General features: G+C 37.7%; 1 protein-coding gene across 1 annotated transcript in view; it reads left to right on the top strand.

The window, feature by feature from the left end:
• The window catches only part of cpt1a2b (carnitine palmitoyltransferase 1A2b), a 32,086-nt gene extending 19,227 nt beyond the window's left edge, over positions 1-12,859 (top strand). The window contains exon 19 of the mRNA XM_065277344.1: positions 12,333-12,859. Coding sequence (XP_065133416.1) covers positions 12,333-12,437 — 105 coding nt within the window. The 3' untranslated portion in view covers positions 12,438-12,859. The remainder of the gene's footprint in view (positions 1-12,332) is intronic.
• The last annotated feature ends 4,203 nt before the right edge of the window (positions 12,860-17,062 follow it).

Below are 17,062 nucleotides of genomic sequence, written 5' to 3'. Positions count from 1 at the left end.
TATAGTACAAAAATGTATAGTTCAACCCAGTCTCAAGGCAAGTCGTGTTATAGTAATGAAAATTTTGATTCATTTAATTGTGTTTGATGACACGAATTTCCGCAGTTTTTTGTGTCTCTGGAGATGAATGTCTTTTTTGTCCTTCCCAGCACAAATTTCTATCAATAGCTGTTTGTGTCTGTGGCATGACTTTCTTTATCGTGTCATTTTATATTTTGTTTTCTCATCGTTGTTTTCTATTTTTTTACCATTGTCGCTTGGGGTTAGGGTTAGAATCACTTTTTGCGACTTCTTAACCCCAACTCTAACCCCAACTGCAGGCGAGAATAGTTTTAAAAGCGAACGAAAAACATGTAGAAACCAATGCAGAAAAAAATTACATCCTAACGCAAACCCCGAATCTAACCCCAAGCGACAATGATTTAAAAATAGGAAAGAACGATGAGAAAACAGAATATAAAATGACACGCTAAAGAAAGTCATGCCAGAGACATGAACAGCCATTGATAGAAATTCGTGCTGGGAAGGACAAAAACAACATTCGTGTCACCAAAATCTTAGAGTCACCAACTGAAACGTTATGAAAATTACGAAAGCACTTGTTCTTTAAGGGCGGATCACACAGAATGCAGTTTTAACAGTTAAAAAAAGCCTGGGGTGCATAAACGCGTGCAAAACGCTCACTGCCCATAGAATACACATAAACAAGGCGCCTCTCACATAAACGCGTTCTGTGTTATAGATCAGTGATTCCCAACCGGGGGTAAGCAGATTCCAGGGGGTACGCAAGGTATTTTTTTTTGCCACAACTTTACAAAGGACACGAGTGTTGCCTCATTTGTGTAATCCGACAGACAATTTTGCAAAATGATGTTTTTTTTTATTTGTGCTACGTTGCAGTGTTTTATTTTGGTTATGTTTTTAATAATTTTGCAGTTGTGTTTGCAGGGGAATCTATTTATCTATAAAAATATAAAAAAGCTGTGTTTTCTATGCGGTGAAATACTGTCTAACAGTTCAATGAAACCAGCCAATTTACAATGGCACCTGAGCACGAAACATCCAACATATGTTGGTGAGAGTGATGAATTTTTTAAACGAAAATGTGATGAATTTAGAAAGACTCAAATAAAGATGAAAAAGGCTACAAGCACATCAACCAAAGCACTGGAGGCATCTTATGCTGTGTCGCTTCTGGTGGCAAAATCCAAGAAAGCTCATTCTGTAGCTGAGGAACTCATTCTTCCTGCAGCCATAATTTTAACAGAGACCATGGTTGACAAGAAAGCTGATGATTCACTTAAAATGGTTCCTTTATCAAATAATGCAGTTTGTTGTCGTATCAATGACATGTCACTTAATATTGTTGGTCAAGTGGTAAGAAACTAAAACAGGCAGGTCAATTCGCATTACAATTGGACGAGACAACAGATATTAGCGGGCAAGCACATGTGGATGCTTTCGTACGATACCAGGAAGAGACTGACATAAATGAGCATATTTTGTTTTGCAAAAATCTTGTGGGCAGAACTACTGGAGAGGACATATTTGAGGTGATAAACACGTTTTTCAGGGACAATGATCTGGATTGGAAAATGTCCAGCCACCAAGTTTATAATCGTTAACGAAAATGAATGAAAAAAACGAAAACTAAGTGGGATTGTCGTTAACTGAAATAAAAATAAAAACGAGGCATTCCAAAAAAAACGATATCTAACTAAAACTGTAATGTGTGTCTGGCAAAACTAACTAAAATAAAATAAAATTATAGATTAAAGGCAGGATAGGCAGGAATTATCTAAAAAACTTTTTTACAAATTTGTTTAAACTGTCTTTATATACCAATACATAATTAAAATGTAAGTACTTTGAAAAAGAGAGTATAAAACTCGAGTGTCTTTAGACCTCTCACGACTGTTTTAAACAGCTCATTTTACGATACAAATGATTGGCTTGTGCGACTATCTTTCTCTCTCGTGACCATGGCACCACCCCTGTTGCTATGGGATCTGCCCACACCAGCGCACACCTGATTGATTTGAACCTCCTTAAGGCACTCTAGGAAGAGCAAAAGTATGGCAGAGAAAGTGCATTCAGAACTCACAGTACCTGCATATGCAGTCAGCGAAGGCAAACAAGCAGTGGCGGTTCTACACGGAGGCCAAGGGTGGCCCGTGCCTCTGTAGGCATGTCCCTGGCCACCCCTGTGGCCACCCCGTGCTGACCAAATAAAAAGTATACATTTATTTTGATTTTACACGCGAGCCTCAAAAGCGGAACTAATGCGACGCAACATTCTACACGGGCAAATTAGAGCGGCGCACCCAATCACTGTAGCCGCCCTGTGGGTGCTGCTCGGCGAGTGTCTTAATTCGTTCCCAATCTCCCGATGTTGTGAATGTGTATGCAGGTTTGGGCACTGGTAAGGACTCTAGCTCACTTCACATTGGGACACTTTTCACTTGTTCTCCTGTGATGTGGCTGCTTAAAGTGCGTGTTGCAGTTTTTTTTTTTACGAATTTGTGCAACTTGCTTGTGTGTAATAACCATTTAAAGTGTTATCCATTGTATTTTATGTTGTTGGGTATCACAAAACCCGAAAAAGTATGAAAAAGTACAGCGGTTTGCAATGATTCTCCTTTCCCCCACAACGCACTGTATGACGTCACGCTGGGGAGAGAATTTACCAAAGCCGCATTGAGAGCATTGAGAATGACTATAGAAAGACGAGTAAAGTACAGTTCTGATAGCGCAGATTATAGATAGATAGATAGACAGACAGACAGACAGACAGACAGACAGACAGATAGGCTAGTATAGAGAGATAGGCAGACAGCCAGATAGCATAACGTTAGCATATTATCTTCGTGTAAAAAGTAAACAAACAATTAACATACTCGTGCATGCTGGCTTGAGGGGGTCCATGATTCTGCCTGAAATGGGTGTAACTTTATGCGATCTTCAGCACAAACGGTTTTGGCAGCATGTCTCTAATCCTGGAAGGTGAGTGAGGCACGTCTCATCTGTTCGCGGGGATCAGCGACCCAAACGCACTCACTTTCTTACAGCCAGTAGCGGAATGGCAATCGAGAGAGTCGGGACTTTCCCGGTGGGTCGATCTGATAATAGTTATACGTTTCGAGTTAACAACACCGTCTGGCGGCGTGATGTGCGCCGGTTCCCGCAGCCCGCTGGTCAAAGTGCAGCCTCTCTGCTCAACAAAGTATATGAAAGTGCTCAACCTGTTCGGCGGGTCCAAACATGTACAGGATTTATAAAAATACGGTGATCAATGAGCGGTTCCTCCTCAAATGGCATAGTCTGTCGTGATGTAAAAAGCCGCCGAACGCCTGTTTATTACAGTATGTATGCGGTCGGATCCGAGTGTGCTGCAGCTGCTGACTGCTGCGTATAAAATGATCGTGTGATTCGTTATAATCGCATAAACAATATAACAAAGGATCCTTTTATTTCACAAAACAATATATTTGAGATATTATTTGATAGACTAGTAAGTGTGGATTAAGGATGTTTAAAAATCTCTAGCCTGGTGGTCAGGACATGAATGGATCAAATCAACAGATTTGCGAAGTTTTATTTATCTCCACAGATATCATAAATAATAATTAGCATGGTAACTTTGCAGTATAACACATTATATATTTCCTACGATGTATATATGATTTCCAAATTGTATACGTAAGTATTAAACAGCAATAAATGTCTCATCTATCTCTATGGCTCTGGCTGTGGCTTTCTCCACTTCTACCCAACGTGACGTCATCGCAGAATTGCGTAAAAAAACCCGTTAATACCAAAAACGTAAAAAAAAGTGTTCTTTAAGACCATTTTTGAGACATTTTAAAAATTATACACATATCTTGAGTGATTTATGTACCCATTAATCGACAGTGGTGGTTAACCTGCAACACGCCCTTTAAGCACGTTGTGATCATCATTCACAGCTGTCACTCATCAACAACCGGCAAAACCAACATCTCGCTAACTTTTTAAATAGTACATTGTAGGGCTGGGCCATATGACCCAAAAAATTATCGAGAAAATGTTTTCCATATCAGTCGATATCGATAATTATCATGATAAATAACAAATCTTTACTCCTGTCAAATTTAAAGGCAGATTTTTGCTCCTGAATGAAAATTTTAAAAACCAGACAGTTAATAATAGTTTTAAACTACTTTTTATTCAGAACATGACAAATACAAATACTAAAATCTTGTTTTAATGCATCTGTATTAAATGTAAATCTATTTGTTATGAAATCAACACATTTCTGAAACAAAAGCAGCAGACTACTGTCACTTTAAGACCCAAGACAGACTGCTTTAAGTTTCAATATACTGAGTAACAGCTGTTTATGTTCACTTAAACAAGAAAGAAAACTTAGTTCAGTGATCACGCGTGTGTTATAGATATACGAGCTATACACGCTGATAAATGGATGTCAAGAGTGTCACGTTGCTGTGGGAGCATACATACGCAAACACTATATTCACTGCAGTGGTGGATCTGCTGCTTTTCCTCAGTTTCCTGAATTTGTCCTGTAAATATACTTTTAAAGCTGTGCGGACGTGTGCGTGCGCAAGGCGGACCCTGAATGAAAGTACAGTATACTGCACCTATTGTGTCTGCTGTGTTTGACGAACCCTGTTTGCGCGTCCAACATTACACACAAGAAAATGTTTCCGCGCATTTGGATTCCGTGATTCCGTCCGCGATATCCGCATCGCGAAAATCATAGGTCTCTGCTAATAACTGAATAACTTGCCTCATGTTCCACTCCTTCAAGTCTAACTGACACTGTGATTGTAAACCAAGAGCGCGTGCCGCATCCGGAAGTGCTCGCGCAACATTACGCACAGTGCGTAAACATTATCGATCACTTATCGAACTGGCCTTATCGTTTTATCGAAAAAGTTTATATCGATAAAATTATCATTATCGAATTATCGCCCAGCACTAGTACATTGTAAAAAGCGCTGTAATTATGCTCTTACATATACGTGCATAAAATTGGAGGAATATAATTAAATGTTGCATATAAAAATTTTTACAATTTAAAATAAATATTATTTTAAATATTGATTAGATTGTGGTCCCTAACTGTCTAGCAATGTGTGTTTATATGTAAACTAAAACAAACGTTTGTCTTTATAAAAGTTTGCATTTCATAAAGTTTATTGAGTAGGCTCGCATGATTTTCGGTTGGAGGGCTTTAGAAAAGATTCCAGCTCCTCTTTTGCACCTGCACTCACTCTTGTATTAAATACATATTTATATGATTGTAATTTGTAAAGTAAAATAAAGTATAAGGGGTGGTTTCCCGGAAAGGGATTAGACTAGTCCTCAACTAAAATAAATGAAAGATCTGTCCAAACTGAAAACAACTTGTACTGACATATCTTAAAATACATCAGTGCCGTTTGTTTTGCTTCAAAATGCACACAAGTAATGTTTTTAGTAAGGCATGTTTGTTAAAACTAGTTATATTTCCTAATTAAACTAAGGCCTAGTCCTGTCTTAAACTAATTCCTGTAACCACCCCTATAATCTTTAAATATCATTTCTTGCCATTTTTTATGTACCCCTCTGGTAAAACACTGGCCTCTCCTTGGCCCCCCTAGTGAAATTTGTCTAGAACCGCCACTGCAAACAAGGCAAACAAAGGAATAAACGAAGCAATCAAACGAGAGTAAATATCGCGTGGCTTTTCCTCGAGTCGACGATGCGGTAGCGGTATTGTCTCCGGAGTGTAGTCCTCATCAGAGTCAACAATGCTTTCATCACGGAAACTCTTCCATGCAAAACACTGGCTTAATAGTGAGTACTAAAAGCCATACTATTTGTTTATATTCATAGTGATAAAGTTAGATGTATTATTACATGTGATTGTGACATGATTTTACTACATGAACCGCGCTCCCAGCAGAGCCGGTCAGCGTCGCGCGTTCATGTGTTTTGGGGGCGTGGCTTTAGAAGAAACCCAGAAGGGAGGGGGTGGAGTGAATGGAAAAATGAGCTGTGTTTAAAACAGTGGTGAGAGGTTTACAGACACTCGATTTTTATACTCTCTTTTTCAGAGTACTTACATTTTACTTATGTATTGGTATATAAAGACAGTTTTAACAAATTTGTAAAAAAGTTTTTTTAGATAATTCCTGCCTATCCTGCCTTTAAAGGTCACATATGGTAAAAACTGAAATTTTGTGGCTTTTTTCATGATAACTGAGGTCTAGGGGCTATGTAAGTACCATATAAGTTTCAAAACAGTCATTTAAGAGTCAAATTCACACAGCCTGCTTGAAGTAGCTGTGAGTTTAAACGGTTCGTTTGTACTTCCGTGAAGTTGCTACGTCACTGTGAGACAGTCGCCGCCTTCAGTCTCCACCCCGAGCACTGTCCACCGTCCACTGCCCCACCCCCTTGTTGCTAAACAAACTCCTAAGTTATATCACACCACCTGAGAAAATGCTGTTCAATTGATGGATGTCAGGAAACTAAATCATTGCAAAGGCCTCTGAAAACATTATACGAGAACCATGGCTAATATTCATTTAATAAGAAATTCCTCAACAATTAGTTCAACTGTAGCCGTCTGATCTAAACATTTCACAAGTGACTGCTTCGGTGTGGCAGTTCAATGCTGGTTTCTCCAGGAATCTACTCATCAAAGATGTTGCAGTCCTTACTTTGTTGGATCCGACCTTAAATCCACAACCCGTAAGTAAACACATATTAAGCAGGGCTGCAAGATAACTTGCACGCGATTGTCACGCTAATCTCCTCGTTAGTAGTAAAGCGGCATCACCTGCTCTCAGAACCGGCTGCCGGTTGCCGCTTCTGAAAGCAGCTGATGGTTATTTACTACTAATCAATGAACCGGCTTTAGGCTCTGTTTACACGTACATGGTTATTTTTAAAAACTGAGAGATTTACCTTCGTTTGTGCCCCTCGTTTACACGCAAACGGAGAACTCGCCTCTGAAACCGATTGTTTCTAAGAACTCCGGCCAGAGTGGAGATCTTGAAAATCTTCGGTTGCACGGTTGCATGTAAAGTGAGACAAACGGATGTTTAAGCAGGCAACGTCACAGAGTATGCGCCAGAGCTCGCACCTACGTCAAAAGTGCGACCCATGTTTACATGTGACTGCTACTCTGAACGCTTCCAAGATCACATTTATGTTCGTGCAAACTCGTTTCGTGTGTTTGATTTGCAAATACAGCTGCTCCATTATGTCGAGGAGCAGAGACGAGTGCTCTGAGGTCAGCAATTTTACGCGTGTTTGACTTCATGCGGCGCTGCAACGGATGATGTCAAAGTACCGCGAGAGCGATTCGAAATTAGACCTCTACGTATGATTCCTCAACTCGCTCTCGCGGTACTTTGACGTCATCGATCACCTACTGCAACAACTCCTCCCTCCAACATGAAGAACCAGTTCGCGTCACCAGCGCAGCCGGTGATTGGCTTACGTGGGCTTGAGCTTCTCTTGACGGCATATATGCACGGGTACGTGTAAATAATCACTTTTCTGAAAACTGACATGTGTGCACGATATTATTTTTGAAACCGGAGAGGTTGAAATGTCCGTTTATGAAAATAACCGCCCACGTGTAAACATAGCCTTACTGAAGAGGTGATGCATGCGAATTATCAGCACTCCTAACTTTTAAGTTACATTATGGAGCCAGAGAAAACTGAAATGATATATTGTAAACAGTTATGCAACGCTAACGTGTTTGCTAACTAGATGCTAAAGTGTTGTTTTGTAACGTTAAAGTCTTTGGTAGCCTCCGGTTTTGATAGAATATCTGTTGGAAATCAGGTGTTGTTTGTATTCTTAAGTTACTGACACAAGCCCTTTTGGTGTCTGTTTGTTTATTGAGTTAAACATGGTAAGGTTAAAATCTCTTAGTCTCTGTGTCTATTGGTTTACTAACCTAACATTTAGTGTCCAGAAACTAACACTTAGTGTAATTCCATGGGTAACTTTATTTCAACTGCGTATTTCACTCATAAAACAACAGGCCTATCAGAAGAGAGGCTCATGAATATTACTTATTACAGGCCAAAATGACCTGTTTTTAGCTGAGCTCCTGAAAGAGGAGCTGTAAAAAATATATAGAGATTGTTTTTGGTACTTAAACAGCCTTAAGGACATCATAAACTAAAATAAAACTCTAGAAAGCTTAAAAATATGTGACCTTTAAATGTCCTTAGTTTTCGTCTTTGTCAATGTATTTCATAGAGCAAATTATGTTCAGCTTCAAATTCCTTTCGATGCGTCTCTCACTCTCACTCACACGTCACACACACACACATTCGCGAATTAATGACTCATTTAAGTTGGTTCCTTACAAGGTGTTGCAAATAAATGAGTCTTTTGAGTCAATTCTTTACAAAGCAAACGGCTCAAATGTTTTGAATTGGTTCGCAAATCAGTTTAAATTAATTGTTTAGATTGCTGCCAAAACTGAATCATCTGATGCGGTTTTGCTCGTGTCTAGGAACACGCAAAACATAAAGAGTTTTGGATTACGTGAATATTAATTTACTTATCTTTTAACTAAATGCAAAACTTCACACATGTAACAGCTATTATATACGCACGACCTGTTCATCGTCAGAAACATTTAAATGCGCGCAACCTCCAGAAGCACTTTGAACACGTGACTGAGTGAAGAAAGTCTATCAATGATTTACGTGTGGATCACGGGTGTGCCTCAAAAGTCTTGAAAAGTGAAGCCTCTGGCTCTTTGATCGCCCCCTGGTGGCTGGCTGCAGTACAAGTCATAACCCCGCCCTCTCCATTCAAACGAATGGGACTCTGCACTAAATAAAAAAAATTATTTACACTTCCAATAAAAGTTTCCGAAAGATGGTTTTGGTCCTTTCAAATAGTTGTTATCACGCTGATATATGTTCAAGTGTTCATTTTTGTGATACATTTCAGTTTAGCTAGTAATTTGATGCTATAGAAACGGGGCGTGTCGTTAAGATTGGCGTGGTTGAATTGGTCACGCGAGCGTTTGGGCAGAAGTTTGATACCGCGACTCCGCCTCTGGCTCCACAGACGATTCCTTCTGCGCATGCCTTGGCTCCAAACCGATGTTTTTTCGTAACATGGCGGCGACCATGGTCGGACATTTTTGGCTTCAATTCATTACAATGGAGGGAGGCGACGTCGCGTCGTCCATCTTTTTTACGGTCTATGGTGGATCACTGTATACTGTACTCTATAATGTAAGTGCTTCTCACAACACACACGTGACATGAGATTCACAACATAAGAAATTATTATTTTTGTCTAAAATCAGTTTGTATTTCATGTAAGTGCAAACTGTCGATGTCCTCGGCTCAGACCATCTTAAGAGATTTTCTGAGTTAACTTTAATATGGATAACTGAATGCAAAACTCTGTCGGTTTACTTGTCTGATATTTCAGCTATAAGCTGTATACATCAACATTAAGACTAGAGTTAATTTCATAGAAATGCTTGTCTATTCTTTGGCTGCGTTCACACGGTCCTTAAGACAGTTCCGTTCACACGCAGTTCGGATATTTACGGGTTTGACAACCGCATTCTATAACCAACCTCACACCCGTAAAGTTTCGGGTTTCACAACCGTATTTACTGAAAAGCTGTGCCGGCCCGTGTGAACGGAATCGCACTGGACAGCCAGTTGTCTGTCACGTCATCCAGTGCTCCCTGCATGATATGACTGCAAACCATAAGGTTAATGAGATATATATAACCTTCATAGACGCCACAGAGCATATTACATTAAATCGAGTGTATCCCAGTAAGTGAGAGCAAAATAATTAAAACCTTAAAAGTGGATGATATAATGTTCGGTGTAAAATAAAAGTGATAGTTCGGCCAAAAATAAAACTTTGCTCTTTATATACTCACATTTTTCTTCAGTACAGCAATTAAGAAGATGTTTTGCAGAAAACCCATCTTCATATGAATGGAAGTCAACCGCCAATTTGAGAGCTCAAAAAGCAGATATATCCAATACAAAAGTAATCCCCATAACTCTTGGTGACATATTGGCTGCTTGTGAAGCAGATCGGTCGTTTTTTGCATGGTAATTGAACGTTATTTACAACAATATTAGCGTAAATGCATATCCTCTGCAACATATAAAGTGCGCTTTACGTTCCCGCTCTAGGTGGCGCTAAGAGGCTGGTTTTGCCTGCGGTTGGTAAACCATACTCTCAGTGCCACCTACAGAGCGGGAGCGTAAGCGCACTTCCTATGTGACTGCGTTAATAATGCTGTAAATAAAGTTCACTTTCTTCCAAAAACGGATCGATTTGCTTCACACGACGTCAATATATCATCAGTCATTGGGATTACTTTTGTACTGGATATATCTGCTTTGGTCAAACGTGCAGTTGTTTCATTCATTTTGCAGATTGACACTTTAAATATAGAACCACCCTTGTTTATTTTTCTCTGCACAATGGTAAGCGTTACACACGCGCTAGCTGTTTTTGTTAATTACATAATTAAAGTTTTGTCCATTGTATAAAACTTTCGTTTTTATATTTACGTCCGCCACTATGGTTAAAGGCACCGCGTGCGAATAGCATACTGGTTTGAGGTCGTTTGCTCGTTCATACAGGCGGTGTTCTATTTGTGTCGTAATGTGCTGTCTGAACAGGACACCTCCAGACTCACACCTGTAAGCAAATACGGTTGTCACTCCCGAAAATACGGTGTGAACGCACCCTGTGTTTGTCTAAAATATTCTTTAATCTGTACTGTTTGTGTATTTTGCAATTTTACACATACATAGCCTACTGTAGGCCTACGTGCCTTTCAAAGGTTTTCAGACAATACAGGCAAAAATTCTCAGTTTGCTGTGGAGTCAAGAAATGTCTAAACATTAAAAGATGAATAGACAAAGGTACAGAAATGTCACCTGTTTTAACATGCACACTTTTCCAACTCAATGACACAACACGTTTGTATTTTAATACTATCTAATGTGGCCACATTGAGACCTTGGCAGTCACATATGCACAGATGGAGCAGCAGCGATGATGGGGAGACTGTGTGGACTGTTTGGGCGTGTAAAAAAAGTGAACCCAGACATCATATGGGCACACTGCATCATTCACAGAGAGGCGCTGGCAAGTAAAGACTGAGTCCTGAGTTGAGTGCTGTTCTTAATGATGCAGTTAAAATGATAAACTTCATCAAATCTAAGCCTTTTAATCCCAGACTCTCCTCTGTCAAGATGGTGACTCACTGCATGACCAGCTTTTCCCTTTGTACCATCATTTTGCAAAATTGTTGTCTGTCGGAATACACGAATGAGGCAACACTGTCCTTTGTAAAGTTATGGCAAAAAAATATCTTGCGTACCCCCTGGAATCTGCTTACGTACCCCTGGTTGGGAATCACTGTTATAGACTACAATGACACAAAAAATCTGACTGGACTGGTTTGGGACAATTATATCTTATAAAGAATGTGGATTCTTGCATGATCAATGTCCTAGGCTAGGGTTGTCCAATCCTGCTCCTGGAGGGCCGGTGTCTCTGCAGAGTTTTATTCCAACTCTAATCAAATACACCTGATCCAGCTAATCAAGGTCTTACTAGGCAGACTAGATACTTTGAGGCAGGTGTGTTGAGGGAAGTTTTAGCTAAACTCTGCAGGACACCGGCCCTCCAGGACCGACTATGGACACCCCTGTCCTAGGCCAATCAAGCTGCAGTCGCTCTTGTTGTTTAGCAGCCTCAGTAGAAAGAAATCTAAACTGCAGCTTAATATGATTTAGTGCATGCATTGTTCATGTATTTGTGAAGTGCAGCCAAATATACTCACTGTTGGGATGTTGCCATGTTTGTTTAACAACAGCTTAGAAAAAGCTTTGCTATAAAGGGGTCACCCAAAAATGAAAATTCTGTCATCATTTACTCACTTTCATGCTGTTACAAACCTGTATAAATTTGGATTTCCTGATGAACACAAAGGGAGATATTTTGAGGAATGTTTGAAACCAATCCGTTTGTGGACCCCATTTATTTTCATAGCATTATTTTTTCCTACTATGGAAATGAATGGGGTCCACGAATGGGGTATCACGTTTGATGACAGAATTTTAAAGCAGAAGTAGGACTTAAACATGGCAACTTGTCATGTTTTTGTGTTCGCTTCCGGTGTCTGTTTGGTGTTTAAACATCTGACATCCAGAACACACAAGAGTGTTTATCCACACTCTTTTGAACTCAGTTGCTGGCATAATTTATATATAATTGATTCAATGTGCTTTATTTCCTCTTGTGTGTAGGACTCTCAGAAATTTGGTTACAAGATCAATCAAGCCATGATGGACATAATGAGTCTCCTGAGCCCAGACTTTAGGGCACTAACAAAAGGCAGCCCTGATAAATAGTCTTAAATCATGACGACAAGCTTGAATGGGTAATATTTATGTGCTTTTCTTTACATACTGTAAAACAATCTACTATCTGACAGATATTACTGAAGTAGGTGTCATTTAAATATCACACCTGTAACAGCCCTAGACTCTGTAAACACAGACCACTTGTCCGGGGAACCACAATTCAACGATAATTCTGTCAGTTATTGTGCACATTCATATTTAATAACTGGGTTTGGTAGGATGGTGATGTGCAGAGAGGAGATAGTTAAAGAGATGGGGTGAGCTCTTCTGGCAGGATTTAGCAAAGCTGAATGACTCATGGTGCCTTTAAGACTAACACGGTTTTAAATGTTTGGTATGTTCAATGAAAATTTAATTCAGAAAGGATGAGTCATCATTAATAATTGTTATGAATAAATAATTAAATCATATTTTTGTGTTACAGAGTTTTTTTGTATGCCCATATCACTTTGTCAAAAAGACAGATTTGCCTGGTGCCTGGCGTCGCATTTGGTGGATGTAAGATGGGTTCAATGAATAATTTAATCACCCTCATCTGTATTTCTAACCAAATGTGTTTTTATAAGTGCAAGTTTTTTTACTAGTTTCAGCCCGATGCAGTTATATTTACAAGTCCAGCGCCACTTTGTTTAAATTGCAAATGCACTTTCATCCATCTGTTTGCCTATGGGTGCACTGTAAAAAAATTCTGTAGAAATTGCAGCTGGGTTGCCGGTAACTTACCGTAGATTTAAATGGCAACATTTTGTTTTAAAGTTAAATGAACATTAAACATTTACAAGTCTTTGTCTTTACAGAGTAAAACTAAAAAAACTGCATTAAGCGTAACATTCTGGGAAACAAAATCTGAAGCAAAAAACAAAAAAAGGTGATTTTATGATGTCTGGTTCCCAGAATGCTTATGGCTGTTATTGTATAGTTTTATTCTGTAAAGATAAAGACTTGTTAATATTTAAAATTTATTTAACTTTGAACAAACTCTTGCCAGTAAATAACATAAATTTAATCTATGGTAAGTATCCCGCAACCCAGCTGCAATAACATTGTAATTTCTACGGACATTTTTTTACAGTGTGTGCTGGTCTGAAAATGAGGTGTATTTAGACATATTGTTGGCGCGTTGCTATTTTAAGGAAACTGAAAACGATTGATGCTAAAGTCATTGGCTCAGTATTTTTCTTATTTATTTAAATGGTGCATTAGTAATATGCCACCCATATGGATGCACAATGTGATCCATAAGCAGCATACAAACATGAAATTAATATTAAAAATGAAAGGATTACAAAGTAAAATATTATTATTGTGTACATAAAGATAAAAATGTCTATGTCATTATGGATTGCATGTATCAAAATGACCTATTTGAAGGAATGACTAATACAGATCCGTTTCCTCTCTGGAGAAGCGCTCAGTCTTTGCTCTGGCAAATTCTGCCATGTATATAGCAAATCATGGTGCAAGCACAGATAGTGCACACATTAACACTGTCCAAAAAGTACATTGCAGACAAGAATACATAACACTTTAAAAAAACATACAGTAACTATGCAAACAACACTGCATGCGTACAATACAGGAAAGTAACAATAACTGATTTATCTAATACGGCTATTTAAAAAATGTTGGTTAGATCATACAAAACCTAGTTCACCAGATCTCTCTTACATCAGGGAACATGATAGTCCATTAGCCAACTTTGTTGTTAGTCAATACCACAATGAAGTAGACTAATGATAGAATTGTTTATTGAGCAATCTTACTTCCGTTTTTGATGCTATGTCTGACATTGTTTGACAAGTAACAGATTTAGTAAACCATTTATCAACACAGATTGGATATTTACTGGATATTAACATTCTTGTGACGTAAGTGACATGGCTGTTCACTTTAAGTTGCTGTGCTGCTTTTATTCTGAAAATATACATATATTGATAACATTTTTTATAACCATATTTTCATCCAATTTAAACAGATTTTAGAAAAACAAATATTGTATCACATGTTGAATATAGCATCATGATTAAGCTTGCTATTGCATATCACACTTTCCTTCAATGTAGCACAGCCCTAGTGGGGATGCATATGGACACGCACAAAGACATACAGTACAAAGTTCATATTGGCAGTCAGTGGTTATTGGATGATGCTTAAATGCATTATCTGTTTTCCTGGAGTGCTTGTGACATAAACTATGGCCATTCACATTATTAAAGAGATCCATTTAATGGCATTAAGCTTTCGGGGAAAGAACTTAAATACTTGCAACTAGCAGATGACACTGCCCTTTTTTTTTACAAAATAAAACTTAGAAATTAGAAAATCTATTGATTGTGTTAATATTTTCTCAACTGTATCTAACTTATTTGTAAACATTAAGTGTGAATTATTTCCTTTGAAAGAAATAACCTTAAAGCTTTTATATATTTATATAGTATACGAGTCAAGGAGGTAGTAGAATATTTAGGTATTACGATCTGTAAAGATCAAAAGGAGAGAATTTTGCATTTTACACCAATTATTGCATAAAATTGCATGTTTAATGAAATATATATCATTGAAAGGTAGAATAATACTATCCAAGACTATAACTTGTGTGGTTTAGATTTTTTTTTTTGAGATGCAGTTTTGATATAAACAAGGTTCTGATAAAACGGTCAGGTTTCCATAAACAGGTTTGTTTATCATAGATGCTCGCATATACAGTTAGGTCCATAAATATTTGGATAGAGGAACATTTTGTGTTATTTGTGTTTACCAAAATGTATTCCAGTTACAGTCATATAATGAATAATGGCTTACAGTGTACATTCTCAGCTTTACAAATTGGATAAAGGATTTAGGAATTACAGCTGTTTAATATGTAGCTCCCTCTTTTTAAAGGGGTCAAAAGTAATGGGACAGTTGACTTTAAAGTTGTTTTATGGACAGGTATTGTCTATTTGTTAAATCAATTCCTCATGAAGGATGGATGTTAAAGGTCTGGAGTTAATTTTAAGTGTGACATTTGCATTTAAAAGCTGTGGCTGTGAAACCACATTACGTAGTTCGGGGAGATCTCCATGCAAGTGATACAGACCATATTTAAGTTTAAATAACACAACAAATCCATCAGAGAGATAGCAGGAACATCCTGACAAAAAACCAACATAAAAATCCTGTATGTCTAATTGTCTATATAGGATAACAGTGGTGGATGATCACATTATCCTCTCCATGATAAAGAAAACCCCCTTTATATACTGGCTTATTGGAATTTGGAACTAAATTTATACATATCTGTACCTAATGGTAGGCTATATACTGTATAAGGACATTTTTAAAGGAAAAGTGATAGGTGAGGTAGCATACATTTTGACCATTTTTTTCCTAACAGTGCGAAACAGTGATTAAATGAAATTATAATCCTTACCAGCAGCGCTACAGCTCCGATGAAGGTGGGGCATGTTATTAAGGTGGTCACTGTATACGTCTATCAAATTGACAATGTAGAAATGCAGGCTACATTAGGTAAATGTTTTTAAGACTTTAATGATAATCACAAAACAAATGGGGAGAGCACACCTATGCTTTTTTGGTTTGGCTCTATCATTCCAAAAATATTAAAGTTAGATGAATCCCTCTTTTCACACAATCAACACACACATCTCTGCTACAAAGGAACACTTAAAGTTTCTTAGTGGGACCTACCGTTATCGTACAATTACGTACCATGGGGTTCATTGTACAGAAGGTTTTTTGTAACACCTGAAATTTTTAGTTTAAATACAAATAATTTAATAACATTCTGTCCATATACTTAAGGTGGATATTGTTTATATATCTGCCTAATATAAAAGATATCCACACATTCATCCATCCATGATCCTTTAACCATCCTTGTATTATGAATCAATACATATAAATATATTTTTTGAAAGAGCTGCACAATTAAGACAATGTGAGGGATTTCCCCTGATATTGTATTAACAGTTATCATTTTGATTAATAGAATTTCAATTTTTTTCATTTTATTATGATTGTATACCTAAGGCTTAATTGTAACCCTATGTTACAACTAAACCTTTTGTGTTAAAATGTTTTCAATCCCAGATTTCCATCAGTAAGTTGCTTACATGTTTTAAAATATGTTTTAGGTTACAAGACAGTACACACCCAACTCAAATAATAATAATAAAAAATAAGATGATGAAATACTTTCCTGCCTCAAAAACACTCTTTGTTCAATATCCTAACGAAAAAGCACATCAAAACTTTTTACAAATTCCCAGGAGATCATCTTCTGACAGTAAGAGAAAAATACCAAAACCACAGATTACTCAACCCTGCATAAATATGTACTATTTGTGTTGCAATTAACCCCACGTAAGTTTGTGCCCCGCTCACCCCTACTACATTATAGCTTATAAAAGATGCGCATCGCTACTCTTAAAGTATTATTAATACGGAATAAAACAATGTCACATTTCACCTTGCTTTATTATTACTCTGCTTTTCTGTTCTTATTCTTTTCAGCTACTAAAAGGTATACTGTTTTGAACTAACTTACTTGGATCTCTTTATTGTGGCTTTCTTTATTCTATCAATTACAAAAAAAAATTGAAATTACGTTT

This window comes from Paramisgurnus dabryanus, chromosome 3, assembly GCF_030506205.2.
Source record: "Paramisgurnus dabryanus chromosome 3, PD_genome_1.1, whole genome shotgun sequence".
Lineage (NCBI taxonomy): Eukaryota > Metazoa > Chordata > Actinopteri > Cypriniformes > Cobitidae > Paramisgurnus > Paramisgurnus dabryanus.
Note: the sequence above shows the minus strand (reverse complement) of the source record. Positions and strands in the feature narration are given on the sequence as shown.